Source organism: Saccoglossus kowalevskii, chromosome 16 (assembly GCF_978046115.1).
Source record: "Saccoglossus kowalevskii chromosome 16, keSacKowa6.1, whole genome shotgun sequence".
NCBI classification, from domain to species: domain Eukaryota; kingdom Metazoa; phylum Hemichordata; class Enteropneusta; family Harrimaniidae; genus Saccoglossus; species Saccoglossus kowalevskii.
In genome coordinates, this window is record NC_140656.1 from 22,805,939 (window position 1) to 22,824,545 (window position 18,607).

The window sequence follows — 18,607 nt, forward strand, 5'->3', positions numbered from 1 at the left end:
TTGCAGAGTTCTCAGACCTCAAAATGTGCATAGACATATTGCACAGTTCTCAGACCTCAAAATGTGCATAGGCATATTGCAGAGTTCTCAGACCTCAAAATGTGCATAGGCATATTGCAGAGTTCTCAGACCTCAAAATGTGCATAGACATATTGCACAGTTCTCAGACCTCAAAATGTGCATAGACATATTGCACAGTTCTCAGACCTCAAAATGTGCATAGACATATTGCAAAGTTCTCAGACCTCAAAATGTGTATAGACATATTGCAAAGTTCTCAGACCTCAAAATGTGCATAGTCATATTGTAAAGTTCTCAGACCTCAAAATGTGCATAGTTGTATCGCAAAGTTCTCAGACCTCAAAATGTGCATAGACATATTGCAGAGTTCTCAGACCTCAAAATGTGCATAGGCGTATTGCAAAATTCTCAGACTTCAAAATGTGCATAGACATATTGCAAAGTTCTCAGACCTCAAAATGTGCATAGTTGTATTGCAAAATTCTCAGACCTCAAAATGTGCATAGACATATTGCAAAGTTCTCAGACCTCAAAATATGCATAGGTGTATTGCAGAGGTCTCAGCCTCAAAATGTGCATAGACATATTGCAAAGTTTTCAGACCCCATGGGGTGGTAGTTCATTTCACTAATAACATCCTTCATAGGAGCTGAGGTTTTGAGAATTTTTATTTGGTAATAAATAAATATTATAATTGTTATTCACTTTACAGAACAAGATGAGAATCAACTGGTGCAATTATTAAAAGACCGACTGGATAAGAAGCACTTAGCACCTAAAGCACCTCCAAAGGATTTAGATTTAACCAGACTGATTAATTATGATATATCGCGTGGTGTTGACATCCAGGTACAATCTGCTTATGGACTTAATAGTAAGTTGTATAATATTATGCATCTTTTACCATGTTGTTATTAATTACAGAGTTCCACATAATATTTCACTATTGCTTGGGTTATCTGCATGTAACATCATTAGGAAATGTGAATTCCACATATGGAGTGTTTAAAGTAATATTTCCAGTGGGCCTGTTTAAAAAAAGGTTTATACCGAGAAAGTATTACTATTTGTGACTACCTTGCCCAGTCATGTGGTTTATTCATAAGCGATTTATTGGATTTAGAAGATGATAATTATGAGTCATTAGTATAATTTATACAGTTATTGTTGAAAAGTGGACACTGAAACTAGACATGTTGTACATGAAATCACTTGTGAAAAAAGATGGCCACTGAGTTGCGCCCAGGTCTCCAGAGGGCGCCATCTATTGAAATCCAGTTTTGTCAAGGGAACCGCAGAGATTACAGAAGATGACAACACCTTTTTTTCTACAGCCCCCATCATGTGAACGATTTACAGAGATGACTACTTGAGCGTTAGTTTTTACATCACAATTACATTTCATTTGACATTAGCCATGTGTAGAGTCACTTTTGTCCATGCAATATCACAGTAAAATTTACTGATATTTTTATCTGGTTATATTTAAAAAAAAAAAAAATGCTCAGAGTCACAGCTAATTTGTTGAAAAAAATTTGAATTGATATTGTAGCAGATCATAATGAAATTGGCAAAAATAAAACCTGCTATAATTTTTTCCAACAAATGCTTGGAGGAATATTTTCACTTTTGTAGTACTTTTCTAATAATTCTATAAAGCAGACATAATTGTTTTTATTTCTGAGTGGTCTTGATTAGCATTTATAGTTTATTTTTGCACTGAAAAAGATAATACTGAATTGCATCCAGTAAGTAAGTAAATAAATTGCCTATCCTAAAAAATAATTGTAAATAATCAAAATATGTTTATTTCAGTTGAAGGTCTCTACTGTAATGGTTTTGTGAGAGTGTCACCTGGGAATGAAGCCATTGATTTAGAAAGAACTCCAGAAGGATATGGCGGTGAAGAAAAATTTTTAACTAGCAAACACGACTATGGAAGTCTTCAGAAATCTCCAAGATGGCTGGATATGGCATCAGTAAGTTCACCAATAGAGAGCAGTAGACTGTTGTTTAATCTCATGGACGTACAAAGTGTAGAAGACCTAATTCTTCTGTGTGTCATGTCGAGGTCATCATCGTTGTTAACGTTTTTTGTTAAAATTATTTTTTCCAGATATTGCATCCCCACCACGATGTCAATTCTATTCTATTAATCCAGATATTTAGTCTGGATGCAGTGTACAAACCAACTGCAGATGGATCGGGTCCAGGTGTTGTCACCGGTAAGGACGGTGAGGATCCCAAACTTGGTGTAGATAGTCAGCTCGGCTGGACAGCTTTACCGATATTTAATGGCCCATACGTTATGCAAGGTGTTCATGTATTGCCGATCTTTGTAGGAACTCCCTCCAGGGTAGGTATTTTGTTTGTATTATAAGTACCATATTGAAATCTTTTACAATCAAGAGCCTTCATATAAAAGCTGTTTTGATTTCCACAACAATTATTTTATTGAAGGAGGCTGTCTCTACATATTTGGTCCAGCTTTCATTGCTCTGACTTGTCTGAATTTTCATTATTGTATATTTACAATAAGATTGATGACATGACAGCATTTTGGTTAAATAAACAATAATGTATTTTAAAATGTTTTACAGAAATCTTGTTTTTGCGTGTTTGCTTCAGTAGAAATGCAATTTTTTGCCAGCAAATTTTAGCTAATTTCATTAATTGATGTTGTCGCTATTTTGAAATAAATTTGAGTTTAATTAAGTATAGTTAATACTTTGAGTGAAATTCATTAAATGTTATGTATCTACCGGTTTTTCAACATGTCTTGCAGTATAGCATTCTGTTATTAATATGATAACCCATTTAGCACACTTTCAATCTTTAGTGGCTCTGGTTCAAACCATGCATTTCTGATAATTATATGTTACTGTGATCCAACTAGGAATTCCTTCAAATGGCATTGACCACACCGGTGTTGGATACATTCAAAGCATGTATCCAAGATAAAACTATCACATTGGATAGTAACTTTGCCTCTATGGTGGTGCACACATGGGATGGACACTATGATAAAGATGAGACTGTACCTCAACCTGTAAGTATGTTTCAACGTTTTCACCACCAGTTCCCTTTTTTCATCAATATTCATAATATAGTCCCGTTTCTACGCTACTTTCTAAATATGGTTGTCATCTTTCCATTATCTATTCCTGCCACACCCACTCTAAATTTTACTCCCATCGTCAACAGCCTACTTAGCATTAGAAAAAGAAATGTACTTTGCCCACTTGTAAAGCTTGTGGAATTCAAAGTTTGGAAGGAAATGGTGTCCTGTCCCAATGTGGGCATAAAGTTGTAATTCTTTTGTTCCGTTCTTGGTCCATAATAACAGTATCCTTGTTGCAATGAGTGGTTGATTTGAATGGGAATTCTCAGATGGAGCATGGAGGCCTGCTTGTGTTGGACTCTTTTGAAATGAATAAATCAGTGTTCCTATTGCTATAAAGATATGCATCTATTAAAAGAGGGAATCCACACTCCAGTGTGTTGATTCATTCAAGTATTAATCAAAACCGTCTAGCCAGGCTGTCAAAAATTGCCTGGGAGCTATAAATGGCCCTTCTGAACATCTTAACACTATTGGTTAGGGGAGCTGTGCTGTTAAGATCTCTACAAAATGGTATAAATTGGTAGAAGGGTAAATAGCTTTTTGGGGTCTTCATTTTTGGGTCTTGAATCAGGCGAATGGAATGATTAAACGACTTAGGAAGTGTATTTAATATATGTGTAATTGCACTTATTCTAAACAGAGAATTGATGAATACTTGACTGTGGACAAACCAGACAAATTCAACAAAACTGCAAACAACAGAAAGGGAAAATTGATGTCTGAGCTCGTCACGAAAACCATGTCACCAGAAGATGTTCAGAATGAAAGCTTAGTCAAGCGAGAGATAGAATATTTTGAAGAGTCTATGTCTAAAACGTTCTATGAACTCATGGTAAGTATGGCAGATTTTATTATTTTTGTTTGTTCAGTCTTTGTTGATAACAATGTTATGTACATTATTTCATACTGTTCTTGACATTAATGAAAAACTAAACTAGTCTGTAATTTGAGAAATCCATATTTGAAGAACTACTATTATGGAGACTGATTCTCATAAAAAAAAAAATAAAATAAAATACACACATACTTTATTGAACGAAAAGCTTGCTTCCTGCTACATATACTGTAGAATACTTTATTTTCGCTGGAATTTATTTTCGCTGAAAAGGCTTTTTGGGCGTTTTGTATGGAATTTATTTTCACTGATTTCTGATGAGTTTAATGTGAAATATAGGAAAAACAGTATATTCGCTGGACTTTATTTTCATGGAATCATCCCTTCAGCGAAAATAGCGAAAATAAATTTCAAGCGAAAATAAAGTATTCTACAGTAGTTAGAGATTACTGATTTGAAGGACCACACTATTCTTTAGGTGAAACTACGTCATAATGTTCTAAGTTGCTCAGACGCGTTTTCCATTGGCTATGCAAGAGCTGCTGTGAAACACCAGACAAATAGCAGATAAAATCAGCTAAAGTTTAGAAAAAATCAGAAACTCAACTTTGATTAATCCTGAACAACCAAATTAACATTTGTTGCACATGTAGAGGATAATCTTGTTACACTGTTCCAAGAATGTTTTTTAACGTTGTTTTTGCATGTTTTCCTGGCTATTCATTCCTGAGAATACATATATATTCAAAATTTGCAGATCACATGATGTACCGTACATATTATTTGTTTCAACAGGAGAGTGCACTGATGAATGCTGGGTATGGACCATTGTGATTGAATGCTGTCACCTGGTGCCTGCAAACTGGACTACGCTCATTCCAAAATAATATTTGGGTGACATATTGCCTGTTGACCATTCATGGAGGCTTAAAGCAGGCCATGTTTTAACCTATTCAGAATCATGGCTGTTATTATTTAAATATAGTATTTGTGATATTAGAAAAGTGTGTGCTCAATAGCACTTAGATCACAGTTAGGTCCCACACTACCATAGTCTCAAAATACTGTAAAAGGGTTAATTATTCACTGGGTTTTAATTTTGCTTATTTCGCTGACTGGGAAATGCGCTAAATTAAAACCCAGTGAATATGTAAAATTTAGCATAAAACACATTATCTAAATGATAAAACCGTGAATTTAAAACCCACTGAATATGCCTGAAATGGTAAATCAGCGAAATTTAAACCCAGTGAAGATTAGTCATTTTACAGTAGTGTTCTTTACAAATTGAGCATATCCGGGAAGCAGAACTTGGAGATTATCGGTACCCTCATCTGGTCAAGTCAATGTAAAAAGTACATGGAGTTGGCTGGATAAGGGTTTATGTAATCCCTGGTATTATGCATTTTGATTTAACATGAGAACCTCTGTTAAAGATGATATGGTACATCAAACTACATGTATATATCAGTATCACAGTTGTTTTTTTCAAAGCTTTGGTGAGTGTCAGATCATAAAGTGCAGAAATGTATATTTTTGTATATAGATTTTTAAGTGTGTATGGGAGAGGGGGGGGGGGGGTTAAATTATTAGATTATTTAGAAAATTAGCCGTGTGATAATTACGAATTTGATTTGTTCGGAGCTATTCTAGAGAGAAAATCTTACTAATATGATGTAAGTAACATTGTGTATTGGGTCAGATTTAGTCATTTTTACTGATAAATAAATCATAATCTCGCACACCTTATCAAAATACTTTTGTAAATCAACATTTTACAAGTAACAATCAATACTGTGACATGACTGTAACTTGCAAAGGTGTTGTACATACAGAGAATGTAATCATGCACCTTTTTAAAATATCAAACTCAAATTTATTTGATAAAAAACTATAAGTAACATTGATGTGGCAATATGTTATGGGAGACAAAACTCCAGTCTTTATTGTAAAGTAACTATTTATGCCTAAAACATAGGGCTTCTGCTCGTGGTGGTAATATCAATTTAGCCACGGTGACCAATACTTTCATTCCCACTTTATGGGGAAGCCTGGAGTGAGTGAAAATTTACATGATTTGGCGAGACCATAACCTTCAGGAAAGGCTAGCTTTCAATGCTCCCATATTTCAGGATTTGTTGCCAAGCCAACTGATTTTCACGGTAATCAGTAGAATACAAAGTGGGAAAGCAAGTTCAACCATATAGCCTCATCATAAATATCTAGAAGATATGTATCAGTATATGCTGTTAACATGCTGTGTATAATAAATGTTTTTAAATAATTTATGATTAATATCAAAGAAGAATCACAGACTGGGTGGTAATCTAATTTGGTAATGAAATGATTACTTGTTTAGTTCCCAAGCCTACAAATACCTAAAAATATGTTGAGAACGTTGGTATGTTGAAGGGACAAATTCCGCAACTTGTGATGTGGCTTAATATCGAAATATTAAAGTTTTTGTGCGGAGTGTACCAACTGGGCTGAAATGCAGAGTTTAATACAGAGTGTGTCCCTTTAATTGTAGTGCTTCTATACTGAGTAATTTTGTATATCACTAAAATAATTACAAAATAAATTAATTTATAAAAAAAATTATTGTTCTCATGTTTTTTTTACCTTGCTTGATTATTAGAAAAGGAATTTATACAAAGGGAAAATGACTGTTAATGTCTTCTGTGAAAACTTTTTTTCTTGTGATTTATAATGAAATTTTATTACTGGTAACACATTGATATCAAGTCGCATGCAAGGTAATATGCTATTAGTGTTGGATTGGATTAATGGTCTTAAGATTTTGAAAAGGCAATGCGCTGAGGGTGCTGTCAACAGTGTACCGCAATTCCTCTTTAATGAGCTGTGGAATTGAATTAAGTATTTGTACACCATCAAATTCAATTTACAAACCACACTGGGTAAAATCTTGTAAACTGTCACGATCAAGAAATTTCATCCATGCATATTTGCCCCAATTTTAAGTTGGATCTGAATCTTAATGACATTAAACCCCATGTAATTCTGTACACCCCCCCCACCTCAATGAGAAAATAATGAGACAGACACTGTTGTTTATTGTAATTAAAAATATAGCCATGCTTTATCAATTAATTTATGTACATATTCAAATACTGAAGTGTTAATTAATATTCAGAGCTGTGTTAGAACATTGATCACATGGACGCTTTGAAATACATAGAACACAAAAAATGCTCAAATCTGCCCCAAATTAATACCAAATACTCAGCAATATGTACATCACTATGTTTTATCACAGGGTTTCTTTTTGATTAAAGCGCCACCATCGTGACGCGTGTACGTTTGTATTTTGAGTAAACAATATGCATATACACTTTACCATGCATGGGACTCGTTTCACAGCACAACAACAGATGTGATTTAGATAAGTGGAAATGGTTGGAACAACAAATTATTACAATGTTGTTTCTATCTCAAAAATGATAGCTTTAATTTCAATTAGCAAGTAACGTTGAGGGCAGTCTATCTTTACAGACTTCATAGACAATTTGATTACAAGCATGTCGAAAGTTCATGGCGTATTTTTTAACTCTTACTAAAAACGAAAAAAATGCTCAAACAATGTATGATACAAGAAGGCCAAGTAAAAGTGTCACAATCTGCATTTGAATACATTGTTTACACAAAATTAATGGTGGTTTATTCATGTTCCAATTACCTAAGACCCCTTAGAAAATGATCAAAAAGGACACCATGATAAAAGATAGCTCTGTGATAAACCACTAAGTTAGGGGTGCCTAACAATTAAACATGGGGCAGAATCTGCTTACATAATTGGTAATATAACAAACAATATACAATATATGTTGATACTTGAGGTTACCATTATATATACATCACAAAATCTTACCATAAAAAAATGTTGCACAAATATGAAGAGAGACACTACATAAATACAAAATACCTCCCGTAAAAAACATACAATAGTAATTTCAAAATTTGTTTTTTTTTTTACAAAATCATATAAACGCAAAAGATACCAATGTATGATGATTATTAAAAAAAATAAAATACAATCCAAATAATTTGTTCAACTGTACACAAAAAAACAAACATTCCCGGTTAAAGTTTAACCCAACAAGTTAAATAATTTATTTAAAATAAAAAGTTAAATTTGACAATTGTCTACCGTCTAAGATGATCAGAACATCATATACCCATATATGGAAAATGATGAATACTAATGAAGATCCATATAAGGAAAGTCTGAACATTCATGTCTATATATGGCAAGTCATGAATATTAATATTACCATATATAGGAAATGATGAATATTCATATAACCATATATCATGAATATTCATATTTTCCATATACAGATAGTCATGAATAATTGAAACAATCTAATAATATTTACATCTCATTTGACATCCATAAATGTTTTGCCATATTTGGCAGAGGCGCATGATGAATCAAGGCCAAGAATGACGGAATAATAATTACAACTGACAATATAAAATACAAAACGGTGCAAAAATTGGAATGATCAAGCAGAAACAATGATGAATATACTGGACCACAGTCTACATGTTGTAATAAAGGTTACACTTATTGCAGTCATCCTAGTCACAGGGAAAACGTACTGGTTACCAGGCAACACTCGTACTTGTTTGCTAAATAAAGCAGTTAGGTTCACTATTAAAACCAATTGTAGCATTGCATTGCATTGCTGCCCATATCAAATTATTGTGCATTGAGGTCAAATGTCACTAAGTCTGCACCAATCACTTTGCAAATCTATGTTTCCCACAATGCAGTGCTGGGCAGCTTTTACATGCAGTGTTCATCTCATAAACTTTTGTGTTGTCCAATCACAATGACACTGCGAAAAACATTTTAAGTCCAAAAGTATGATTCTGTTTCCTTTCTGGACGATTTTAAAAAGATTTCAAATAATTGCATTTTGTTGGAGTGAACTTGAAAGCGCACCATGGATTTTGGAATGCTGCAACATCATTGAATATTTACAAAGACAAAAAAACAATATGTACAAAACATTACACAATAAATCATTTTATATTAAAAATGAGGGCGGAAAAAACATGGTAAAATTTGATAACAAAGGGCGCCTATATTCACTACTTCTAATAATCTGTGATAAGGCAATGGTTGAAATATTCATATTTAAAAAAACACCATAAACCAAAAATGGAAGACTAGATGGAGAGATTAAAAACCAAACAAACACACACAAAACCTAGCGGGTTGGTAATACTGTTAAATCTGGAAAAGGTCATATGAAGGCTCCCTAGGCTGAAATTTAATTACCAAATCCCCCCTTAGGTTATAATAAAAAAGACTCAATATTCCAAGACAATATGTCCAAACATTGATGCATAAATGTTCATCTGGCTAGGGGATCACGTTAGCCGTATAACAGAATTATGTCGGCTACCTAGGTGGTCAAGTAACATGGTAAATATCGAATGATCAACAATTGTAAGATAGCACCTGTACAGAAAATACCATGTACCGAATACCCCTCATTTACTAGGGCAGGTTCCACCCTATTTGTTTAAATGGACTTGTCCAATATTGTTTAGAGTAAAACAGTTTTTAACTAAAATGCATTGCATATTACTGCTCTATGTAAATTTGTTAGGAATAAAAAATAGGATTTTAATTTTGACTTTACATTATGCAAAGCATGTATAAATTTTCAACCAATCATAGTCTTGGTTGGTAACCATGACAATGTAGATATGGGATATACAGACAATCAAAGAAGGCTGATATTTAAAACATCGGTATTATCATTATATAAAGTTGGTTGATGTGTCGGGTTAAGCACTTGACGCTAATAATGACACAGACATCAATGTCATTACCAGACTCCATTATAAGCAATCCATCGTTTATTCCCGAGATTCCGTAGCTGAGTTGCCAAAAAACTGTAAGATATTTGTTATTGGCACACCTGGCATCAACTAACAACACACCAGAAGGTATTTTATCTTTTCGACTTGCCAGTAGCATTGTCACTTGTGCCAAACTTCTTGAACAGTGCTTTCCCCTTGGAGAAGATGCCTTTATTTTTTTTCTTGTCGATGGTATTGGTGTTGTTTGCTACCGGTTTGCTGGATTCAATGTCTGTGGCCTTGGCCTTCTCCTTGTCAAGGCTTTTGGTGGTACTCGAATTCTAGAACATGAAGTGGATTGATATTATTGGTGTCATTAATTAAAGAACATAGCAATTTGAATTTCACAAAAAACATATACTAGTAGTGTGCATTACAGATAGATAAAACAAATGTGTCAACAAAATTTATACATAATTTTGAATTCTTTTGCAAATTTAAAAAATTTACATGAAAAATGACATTTTGTGACAAATATGAAGTTGATAATCATGCGAAAATAAATCTCAGTTTTTATTGTTTGGAAGTTTTCATTTCAACAGACACTAGAATGTTTTAAAATACCATGCTGATTTAATATGAAGAGAAATTTTCATGAGAAATATTACTTTAGTTTGAATTCAGTCAGTTATAGAAAGTTGAAATTCTTGAAAACAGGATTCTTTTTTGCGAGAGCACAATCATGCAAAATATTGTGAAAAGTAAAAATGGTAGAATAACCTATTAGCAATTCAATTAAATGCCAATAAAAATTATGGTAAAAAAAAATGAAAAAAGAAAATTTGGGTGTATCATGATATGATACACAAAGTGTTTGTAAATTTGTTGATTTATAGCAACAGAGTGAAAATCACATCAAACATGACATAAACAACAAATCACAACTGACAAAAAGTAAACAAAATACCCATGATGCATTGTACTGTAACGATTTATAAACATTGTGTAATACAATATGGTCCAGATCTAATATCTGTCAACTAACATTAAAAACCAATGAAATTGTCAGAACTTGACCTTGATGACCACAATGCATCATGGGAAATACAAGGAACAAGTCACAGGAACAAAGATTACAATAAAACAAATCAAGAGCCAGGCATGAACTGAATTGTGTATAATGGGAATTAATTTAATGGATCTTGGGGGAAATGCAGTGTATTATGGGAATATATGATGCTGTGCATTGTGGGAAATATGATACAGTGCATCAAGGGTAATATATATAAATGCAATGCATCATGGGAAACATGTGTTTAATACAATGAATCATGGGAAAACTTGAGTGAATGAATGAGAGAAGTTGCGTAACACAATTAAAAGCACTTAAACCACACTGAGTGAGCAGGATGCCACCGATCCCATGTCATGCTTACCCTTGTGAAGAGCCCACCTGGAAGGGAATGGAAGGAAGCAATGCAGACAAAGATAAAAGACGATGAAACTATGTGAGTGAATGAAAAACCAGAGTTATAACCATGTGACATAGAGAGAAAGAAAGGGAGAGTTAGAATAAGCAATGACAAACATGCTTGAAGTAAATTAGTATAAATGAAACCGGATTTAAATAAGTTTTTGAAGTTTTTATTGATCACCACCACCACACTTATGAGGAGAGAACAACAACTTTGTGAATTTGTTTTATAGAGATGGGCAGAAAAAGAATTGCCATTTTTGGAAAATGGAAGCATCATCTTTAAACTTTGTTATGACCAATAGAGGGCGCCATATTCATAAATTACATGGATACAAGGAATTGGAGGAGAGAGAAAGAATGGAGAATTGGAGGTGGCTTAATGGGACAAGAAAAATTAGAGTATTAGAAAAATAAGGCAGTGAAAATTGACAGGCTAAAAAACAGACTAAATATGACTTTCTTCTTTGCTTGAATGTTGTCATCTGTTGTGCTTCAATTCTACATTGTAACAATATGCAGACAATAAAAGCAAATCGATATTGATTATAAAAAAAATTGAGGTCAGTTTTTTCGTGATAGAAATATATTGTTATTTTGCAGATGGGACATAGCAAGTACCTTACATATTGAGTGACAAACAACACACTACAAAATTTGCAATGGCTTTGCTTAGCAACTACAAAGAAAAATTGTTGGGTTTTATGCAGGTGTTCTCCATCTGAATCTAGGCCCACAGTATACCCATGTGAACAGTGCCAAAACTCACACAGTCATGTACAAGACCAACTAGTTAGTCTGCACCACTTTACATGCATCAGCTCCTGACAGTAATGCAATCAATCTGACAGTTTTTATATACAGGAAATGCAACACAATGAATACAGCATTATCACGCTGGGCAAAACAAGAAAACCTGTTGCTATGTAAACAACATTTTGAGAAGTAACCCCCCCCCCCCCCCTGACATGACACAAATGACAGATACTTCAACATACTACCCTTACCTTATTACTCATTGCGGATGTTTTGTCATTTGAATTTCTAGACGGTGTAGGGCTTGGCACTGGTGACGGTGTTAAGGGTACTTCCTCCAGAAAATTAGATGGGACTAATCCTCTCTCCCCACGAATTTCAGCCTGTGAGGAAACAATCATAATGTTAAAACACCAGTTATTGCACACCAGATTGCATCATTTAGTGTTCTATAAACATTCAATGTGATCAATAAAACATGTGTAAACAAAACTGTTTATTTACACAAACTTCAAACATGCTGAGTGATGACCTGCAAGACTTTAATGTAAAAAAACAGAAGAGCGCCTCCTGGAGGTGAATCAACAGACAATCAGCATTACTTTATCTTGGAGTGTATTCGCTGCACTGCATCAAGATGATCCCTAATAACTCAAGCTCCACTATTATGTGATGTCACACCTTGGATGCCACTGAGCAGTGTAGATCCAAGTAAAGACAGTGGACGACAATGAAATCATCGCAGGTAAAAAGTTGATTTGAGTTATACTGCTGATTTTGACAAGTTAATTTTTCAACTTTATGATAAATTACATATTTTTTCCAAGAGTTTCAATTCCATAGCAGCATACCGATAAATCATGGGACAATCTAATGACCTTGATTACATTCGCTTCATACAATTTCCCTTTGTTACCATGAGTGATCGCTGCAACATTACTTTATGCACTCGTGAATGCACTATAGATATTGAACATTTCATGTTGCATCATTTCAGAAAAATGAGAAATTAAACATAACAAGAAGTGTGATGTGTGTAGTTGTTCTAATAGGGGGATGACTAAAGAGGATGTTAACACTTACTAGAAAGAAGCCATCATCGTCCATCTCGCCATCCACCAAGATAATATCTCCGGTTTTAAACGCCAACTCTACGTCAGAATCTACATTAGGAGATGCCTGCCTGGGATCATAGTCGAACAGCGCCACCATCTTTCTCAAGTGTATCGGTCCTTCAACGGGTATATGTGCTTTCCCATTGGCCGACTTCTGGACTTCCCCCCTCGGGCTGTAAGATACACTATTGGAGCTACTTGGGCTGATTGTTGCACTTCTGGGAGATCTACTTCTTGGAGAGTTACCCAGTGATTCCCTCACAAATCGTTCTTCTGCAGACTTTTCATCCAACTGTGCCTCCACGACCATGTTACAAGGTACAAAACCTGTTCTACCATTGGCCTCGCCATGGAAGAACCCATCAGAGTCTTTATCTCCGTAAACCTATAAAAGAATACAAGTATGTACAAAGTGAAACAGCCCTCCATTTTTTTTGTATCTGCTATAATTTTGTAGTATCAAACATGATAACTGAATCCTTATACAACTCCAAATACATGTAGATTAATGCTGTATTTCCAAGAAGGCAATTGAATTTTAAAAAGCAGTTCACAGAGTACACGGGGAAAGTATCACTATTTGTTACCACTGTATCCAGTCCTGGGCCTATGAATTACAGTAATAAATAGGGACATTACTAATAATGTTAATAGGAGGCCACTGCAAAGTTTGCACTCAGTATGTGACCATAGGCTGGCTGATACACTGAACTGTCACTGTACTTCTGCCTGCATACGTTGCGAGTACAGTACAATAATATTTTCAGGGGAGTAATTCACCTTAATCAACTGTCCTTCAGTAAAAGGTAATTCTTCATCAATAGCGTCCTCGTTAGGCGACATGATAGAAGGGTCGTAAGTAAACAATGCCACAAAGTATCTGACAGTGCTATCATCGTATAATTCCTCTGGTGGTTCACTTCCTGTACTTTCACCTTCTATGTCGTTTGGCGATAGAGAATCCCTGTAGTTGTGATTCCGCCGTTCTTGTTCCACAGGGCTCCCGTACGTCTCCTTTCTTTCTTGGTAACGTTCATATCTGTTATTGTACTGATCTTGGCGGTAATTTTTTTCTTTGCCTGGAGAGTACCTTTGTTGTCCATGACTGTCAAATTCTTGATCAGACCCGTAATGGTCAGATATAGTTGATCCGGTTCCTAGACCCTCGCTGTTACTGTCTTTTGTAATCTCTGAAAATCATTAAAAAAACATTTGTCATTTATTTAGAATATAATATTTATAAAGTCAAAAATATATTAGTAGTCAAATCACACTATATTATGATAAATATAAATGAAAAAATTAGTAAGTTTTTGCAAGCACTAGCAGAGTTCCAGACAGAATGCACATAGACAACAGTGTTATTATTCAACCAATGTACAGTGTCAAGAAACATCAAGTTACTGTAAACATATTAATTATTCACTGGGTTTTAATTTCATTGATATGTGAAAATCAATTTTTAAATCTGCATGAACTTGTGAAATTAAAATAATTTTTTACAGAACTCATTTTTCTTGGCAAATGCAAGAATTTAAAATCCAGTGAATATTACTTAAAATATCAATACAGTGTGAATAATTATCTAATGTTATAATTATTGATGTTCAATTTGGACAACCAAACTAAGTAAACAAAAATTAAAATAACGACATATTAATACTTGTGTGGCATTGAAATTTGGTAGGGTTTTCTTTCAGGCAATAAACTTCCTTGGGATTCAGAACAAATCACCAAAAAAAAAAACAAAGCAAAATATTTCCAGTAAACAGATTAGATTGAAATTATACATATCATCTGCACATGTTGTCCAACATGTTCAACTTTTTGTTCACACGTTGTTCAAATGTTGTCCACATGTTAAATGACTTTCTGTGTCTACATCAGTTCTATTTTTGGTGGGATTTTGTAATATTGACAAGGGAAGCATTCATGAGTAAATAACGCTGATATCACAGATACATGTTTTTCCCTGATGTCGAAACCAGAGTGTAAGCTGCTGAATTGTTACAATATTTCTTTCTATGTAGAAAATTATAGCCAGTTGAGAGTAAAATATACTCTAGCAATAGCTGTGTCTTTATAACTTTATATCTGCCAGCGTTTATGAGATTAATTTAATTGTACACTATTTACTGCATCAAGCCATCATTTAAAAATAAATCTATTGCGAGAAAAAAAAATGCTCAATGTGATGTGTGCATGTGTGCAGTGCCAGATAATCACACAATGCATTCTGGGAAAATAATTATATAATGCAATGCATGGATGCAAAGCCTAATGAAAAAGAAAGTAAGAATCACAAATTAAGAAAAGAAGTTAATTGACAAGTTTCAGATAAATCAAATAAATATAATTATTACCTGCAACACCTAAAACGATTAAAAATAAAAAATGTCATAAATCCAAATGAAAATAAATGAAAATAATGAATAATTAAATAAAGATTGATAAATAATAAACAGACTAATAACAAAAATTATTGAATAAATTTTGTATTGGATGAAAAGTAACAACAAAGTTTCAGATGGTAACCATAGTTACAGAGATGCTAGACCCTAATGTATTTACCTATTTGTGGTACAGTGATAGGTTTCGGTTTAAGAGGTACTGGTTCCTGCACATGGTGGTCTGGTGACTGTTCAGTCTCCCGATCATAGTCAGTTTGTTGTCTAATGACAGGTATAGGCACTGTTAAATCTTCACGACTAAACTGCTCCATTTCAGGATCAGTGTCAAATTCTAATTCATGATTACTCTGAAAATAAAAAAAAGTTGTCAACAAGGAAAATAATTATGAACTATGACAATGATAACACATTGATGAAAACAATGATGATGACAACACTGTCAACAAGGACACTGACAACACCATCAACGAGGACAATGACAACACCATGAATGATGACCGTGACGACAACAATGTCATTTTATTAAAGATATGGGTATTATAAGTAAGAAAACTTAATGTACCTTGACATTTTTCGGCTGCATGCCTTTGAACTCATTATTATTATTTGCTGCCATGTCGTCAGTGTCCGTCAACTCCTCTTCAACTTCTTCTGCTATATCAGAAAGCTCAGAACGATCACTGCTATCCTCAGAATGTAATTCTTCACGGAAACTAGGACGGATTTCAGGTTTCTATAAAACAAAGAACAAGTTTACCAGTTAGGATCAGAACCCCGCCTCCAATACAGGAAAACCTGTAAAACAAATTGTTGATTGTGTATGGCTACACATGTATCACATGATATGCTAATGATTACTTGCATCAAAGAATCATGAATAGCTATATGTACTGATATTTATTACAACATTGAACAAGACCCCTCAACTGCAGCACTGAGAAAGGCCACCTAACTGCATGATAAATTTCATCTGAAACATTTATTTATAACTTTTGGTTTTAATGCATGTACTATAGACTGTCGCACTGTGACACCATTTATGCCAACCAGCATGATAAGAAATGTTGCACACCGATAAGAACCAGCTCACAAACCGCTGTGACATTGCTTTCCATACGCTGTTTTATTAGCAGGAACACGAACATATATATTTAAATGCAACACTAGTGCACAATTGCAGTTATTCTATCCTTGGGTGCGAATAACAGGTATTTGCCTACCAGTTACTGCACAAGCACACATGAGCAAAACAATTGTGGCATCCTACATAACTGCCATCACACAGTCGACAAGAAATGGCGACAAGAGCAGTGTTGTACGGTACAGCTTACACCATCCTTGTTTGTCAGCATAATAATGCATAACAACAAACAACAAAATGCAAAACAAACAACAAAATGCAAAACCAGTTTGCACCAGTCATTGGCAGTTGCTAATTAAAAATAGAACAACTCACAAAAAGTTGTAAGAATTCTGCAACATTTGACTATTTTAGAGCAAAAAGAGACTCAACTCTAAAACACAAATACGTCTATAAATAATTTGAAAATGAAATCTTGTTAGGTATCTTCGACACATCGTAAATAATTATTGGATTAAAAATAAATCTTTAAAGTCATGATAAAAAAAATGGAAATACAGATGGGAATGGTAATGAAAACGCATGCAGGTATTTTTATAAGTGGCATGCCATGCAATATATGAAATCTTACAACCCAAAACAACAGCGAACACATCGCTACATTCTTCCGTTACCAGTTACCACCCACCTTTATGAGAGCTATATCGTCTATTGGTACTTGATCTAGTCTATCCTCTAGATTGGCACTAACTGGAGACATGCTGTCTTTTCTAAAAGTTTCTACAATTTCTTCGGATAGCGTGCTTGTTGAGTCATCGGGTGACACATTCTCATACATCCCTCCACCAGGCTATATAAGGTAACATTCCATGATAAGGAGGAGAGCAAGGATGATGAAGAGGAGTCAGCATACAAAGACGGAGATTAAAGAGAAAGAGAAGTAGAGAGAAGGTGGGAATTATTACAAAGGAGGGTATTGTATGACATTCAAATACTTTTAAAAAAAAAAAAAAAAATTGTCCTAAGATTGTCAACTATGGTCACCATTCATATAACATTCCTGCATCATCTTGTTTTGAATATTATTAATAAATTTTACTCAAAAACCCGAAGGCAGCAACAAATTTTACACATTTGGTTTAAAAACAAATAAAATAGAAAAAATTTACATCAAATTTTTTTCTCCAACATTGTAATGCACTATTGTGATATCAATTTTACACAAATTTAATGGAATGTTCTAGTTTTTACTGGCTTTAGTAAAATGTAAGAGAACAAAAGAAAGTCGGTTTTCAGTTTGTGAAAACTGACAAAAGTTGACATGTAGATCGGTCTCAATTGTTCAATAGAAAAATTTCATGCATATATTACAAAAGGTGTCAGTTAAACACAAAATGTTTAAGAATGTAATTATTTCCTATTTCTATGCACTGCCATCTTGAATGCTAGTAAGTTTGGAATTGTGGGATATCGCATAATGAAAGAGATAATAACACAGAATAATTCAACATTTCACATGTAAAAGATATACACACATATTGTAAACAGTTGTGACAGTTGCTGTAGGAAAGGGGGGAAACAGGTGACAACATGCAAATACAAAAAATCTCTCATAGATTTGTATGCAATACAAAGAAGGGGGTTAACTTGTGTCAAATCAAATCCCATCTAACCATGACAATACCCTGGCGTTCTCACTCATGACTTTTTGTTAATGATGCAAAATGAGATCAATATCGGCAGACATATTCCCTATTTTGAGCAAAAGACAGAAAAGTGACCATTTTTGTAAACATCGATGGGAAACTTAATACTCTACAGCCCTAGCACATTTACTGCTAGTCATCAGACTACCAACTCTCTATTAGACATTTTTATGAAATTTTTCTATAATTTCGCTGTTAATTTATGACCTAATGAACATCTATCTCATTTGGCACAGATTTGGATCA

The 18,607-nt window shown here is 34.1% G+C and overlaps 2 protein-coding genes across 12 annotated transcripts in view; one reads left to right on the forward strand and one right to left on the reverse strand.

Moving 5' to 3' along the window:
* Positions 1 to 6,051, forward strand: part of LOC100376246 (uncharacterized) — a 32,830-nt gene extending 26,779 nt beyond the window's left edge. The window contains exons 20-25 of one of the 2 annotated variants that reach the window (XM_085491225.1): positions 734 to 895; positions 1,837 to 2,000; positions 2,138 to 2,377; positions 2,918 to 3,070; positions 3,786 to 3,977; positions 4,776 to 6,051. In XM_085491225.1, coding sequence (XP_085347351.1) covers positions 734 to 895; positions 1,837 to 2,000; positions 2,138 to 2,377; positions 2,918 to 3,070; positions 3,786 to 3,977; positions 4,776 to 4,814 — 950 coding nt within the window. In that variant the 3' untranslated portion in view covers positions 4,815 to 6,051. Of the gene's footprint in view, positions 1 to 733; positions 896 to 1,836; positions 2,001 to 2,137; positions 2,378 to 2,917; positions 3,071 to 3,785; positions 4,151 to 4,775 lie in introns of those variants that run through there. The other variant, XM_006811739.3, reaches the window with a different exon arrangement.
* A 997-nt stretch (positions 6,052 to 7,048) lies between these two features.
* The window catches only part of LOC100376400 (RIMS-binding protein 2-like), a 133,941-nt gene continuing 122,382 nt past the window's right edge, over positions 7,049 to 18,607 (reverse strand). For 8 of the 10 annotated variants that reach the window (XM_085491231.1, XM_085491230.1, XM_085491227.1 and 5 more), the window contains 7 exons: positions 17,344 to 17,505; positions 16,137 to 16,307; positions 15,735 to 15,921; positions 13,944 to 14,353; positions 13,132 to 13,548; positions 12,300 to 12,431; positions 7,049 to 10,159 (listed from right to left, as the gene is read on the reverse strand). In XM_085491231.1, the coding sequence (XP_085347357.1) occupies positions 9,971 to 10,159; positions 12,300 to 12,431; positions 13,132 to 13,548; positions 13,944 to 14,353; positions 15,735 to 15,921; positions 16,137 to 16,307; positions 17,344 to 17,505 (1,668 nt within the window). In that variant the 3' untranslated portion in view covers positions 7,049 to 9,970. Of the gene's footprint in view, positions 10,160 to 11,254; positions 11,272 to 12,299; positions 12,432 to 13,131; positions 13,549 to 13,943; positions 14,354 to 15,734; positions 15,922 to 16,136; positions 16,308 to 17,343; positions 17,506 to 18,607 lie in introns of all 10 variants that reach the window. The other 2 variants (XM_085491229.1, XM_085491232.1) reach the window with 2 other exon arrangements.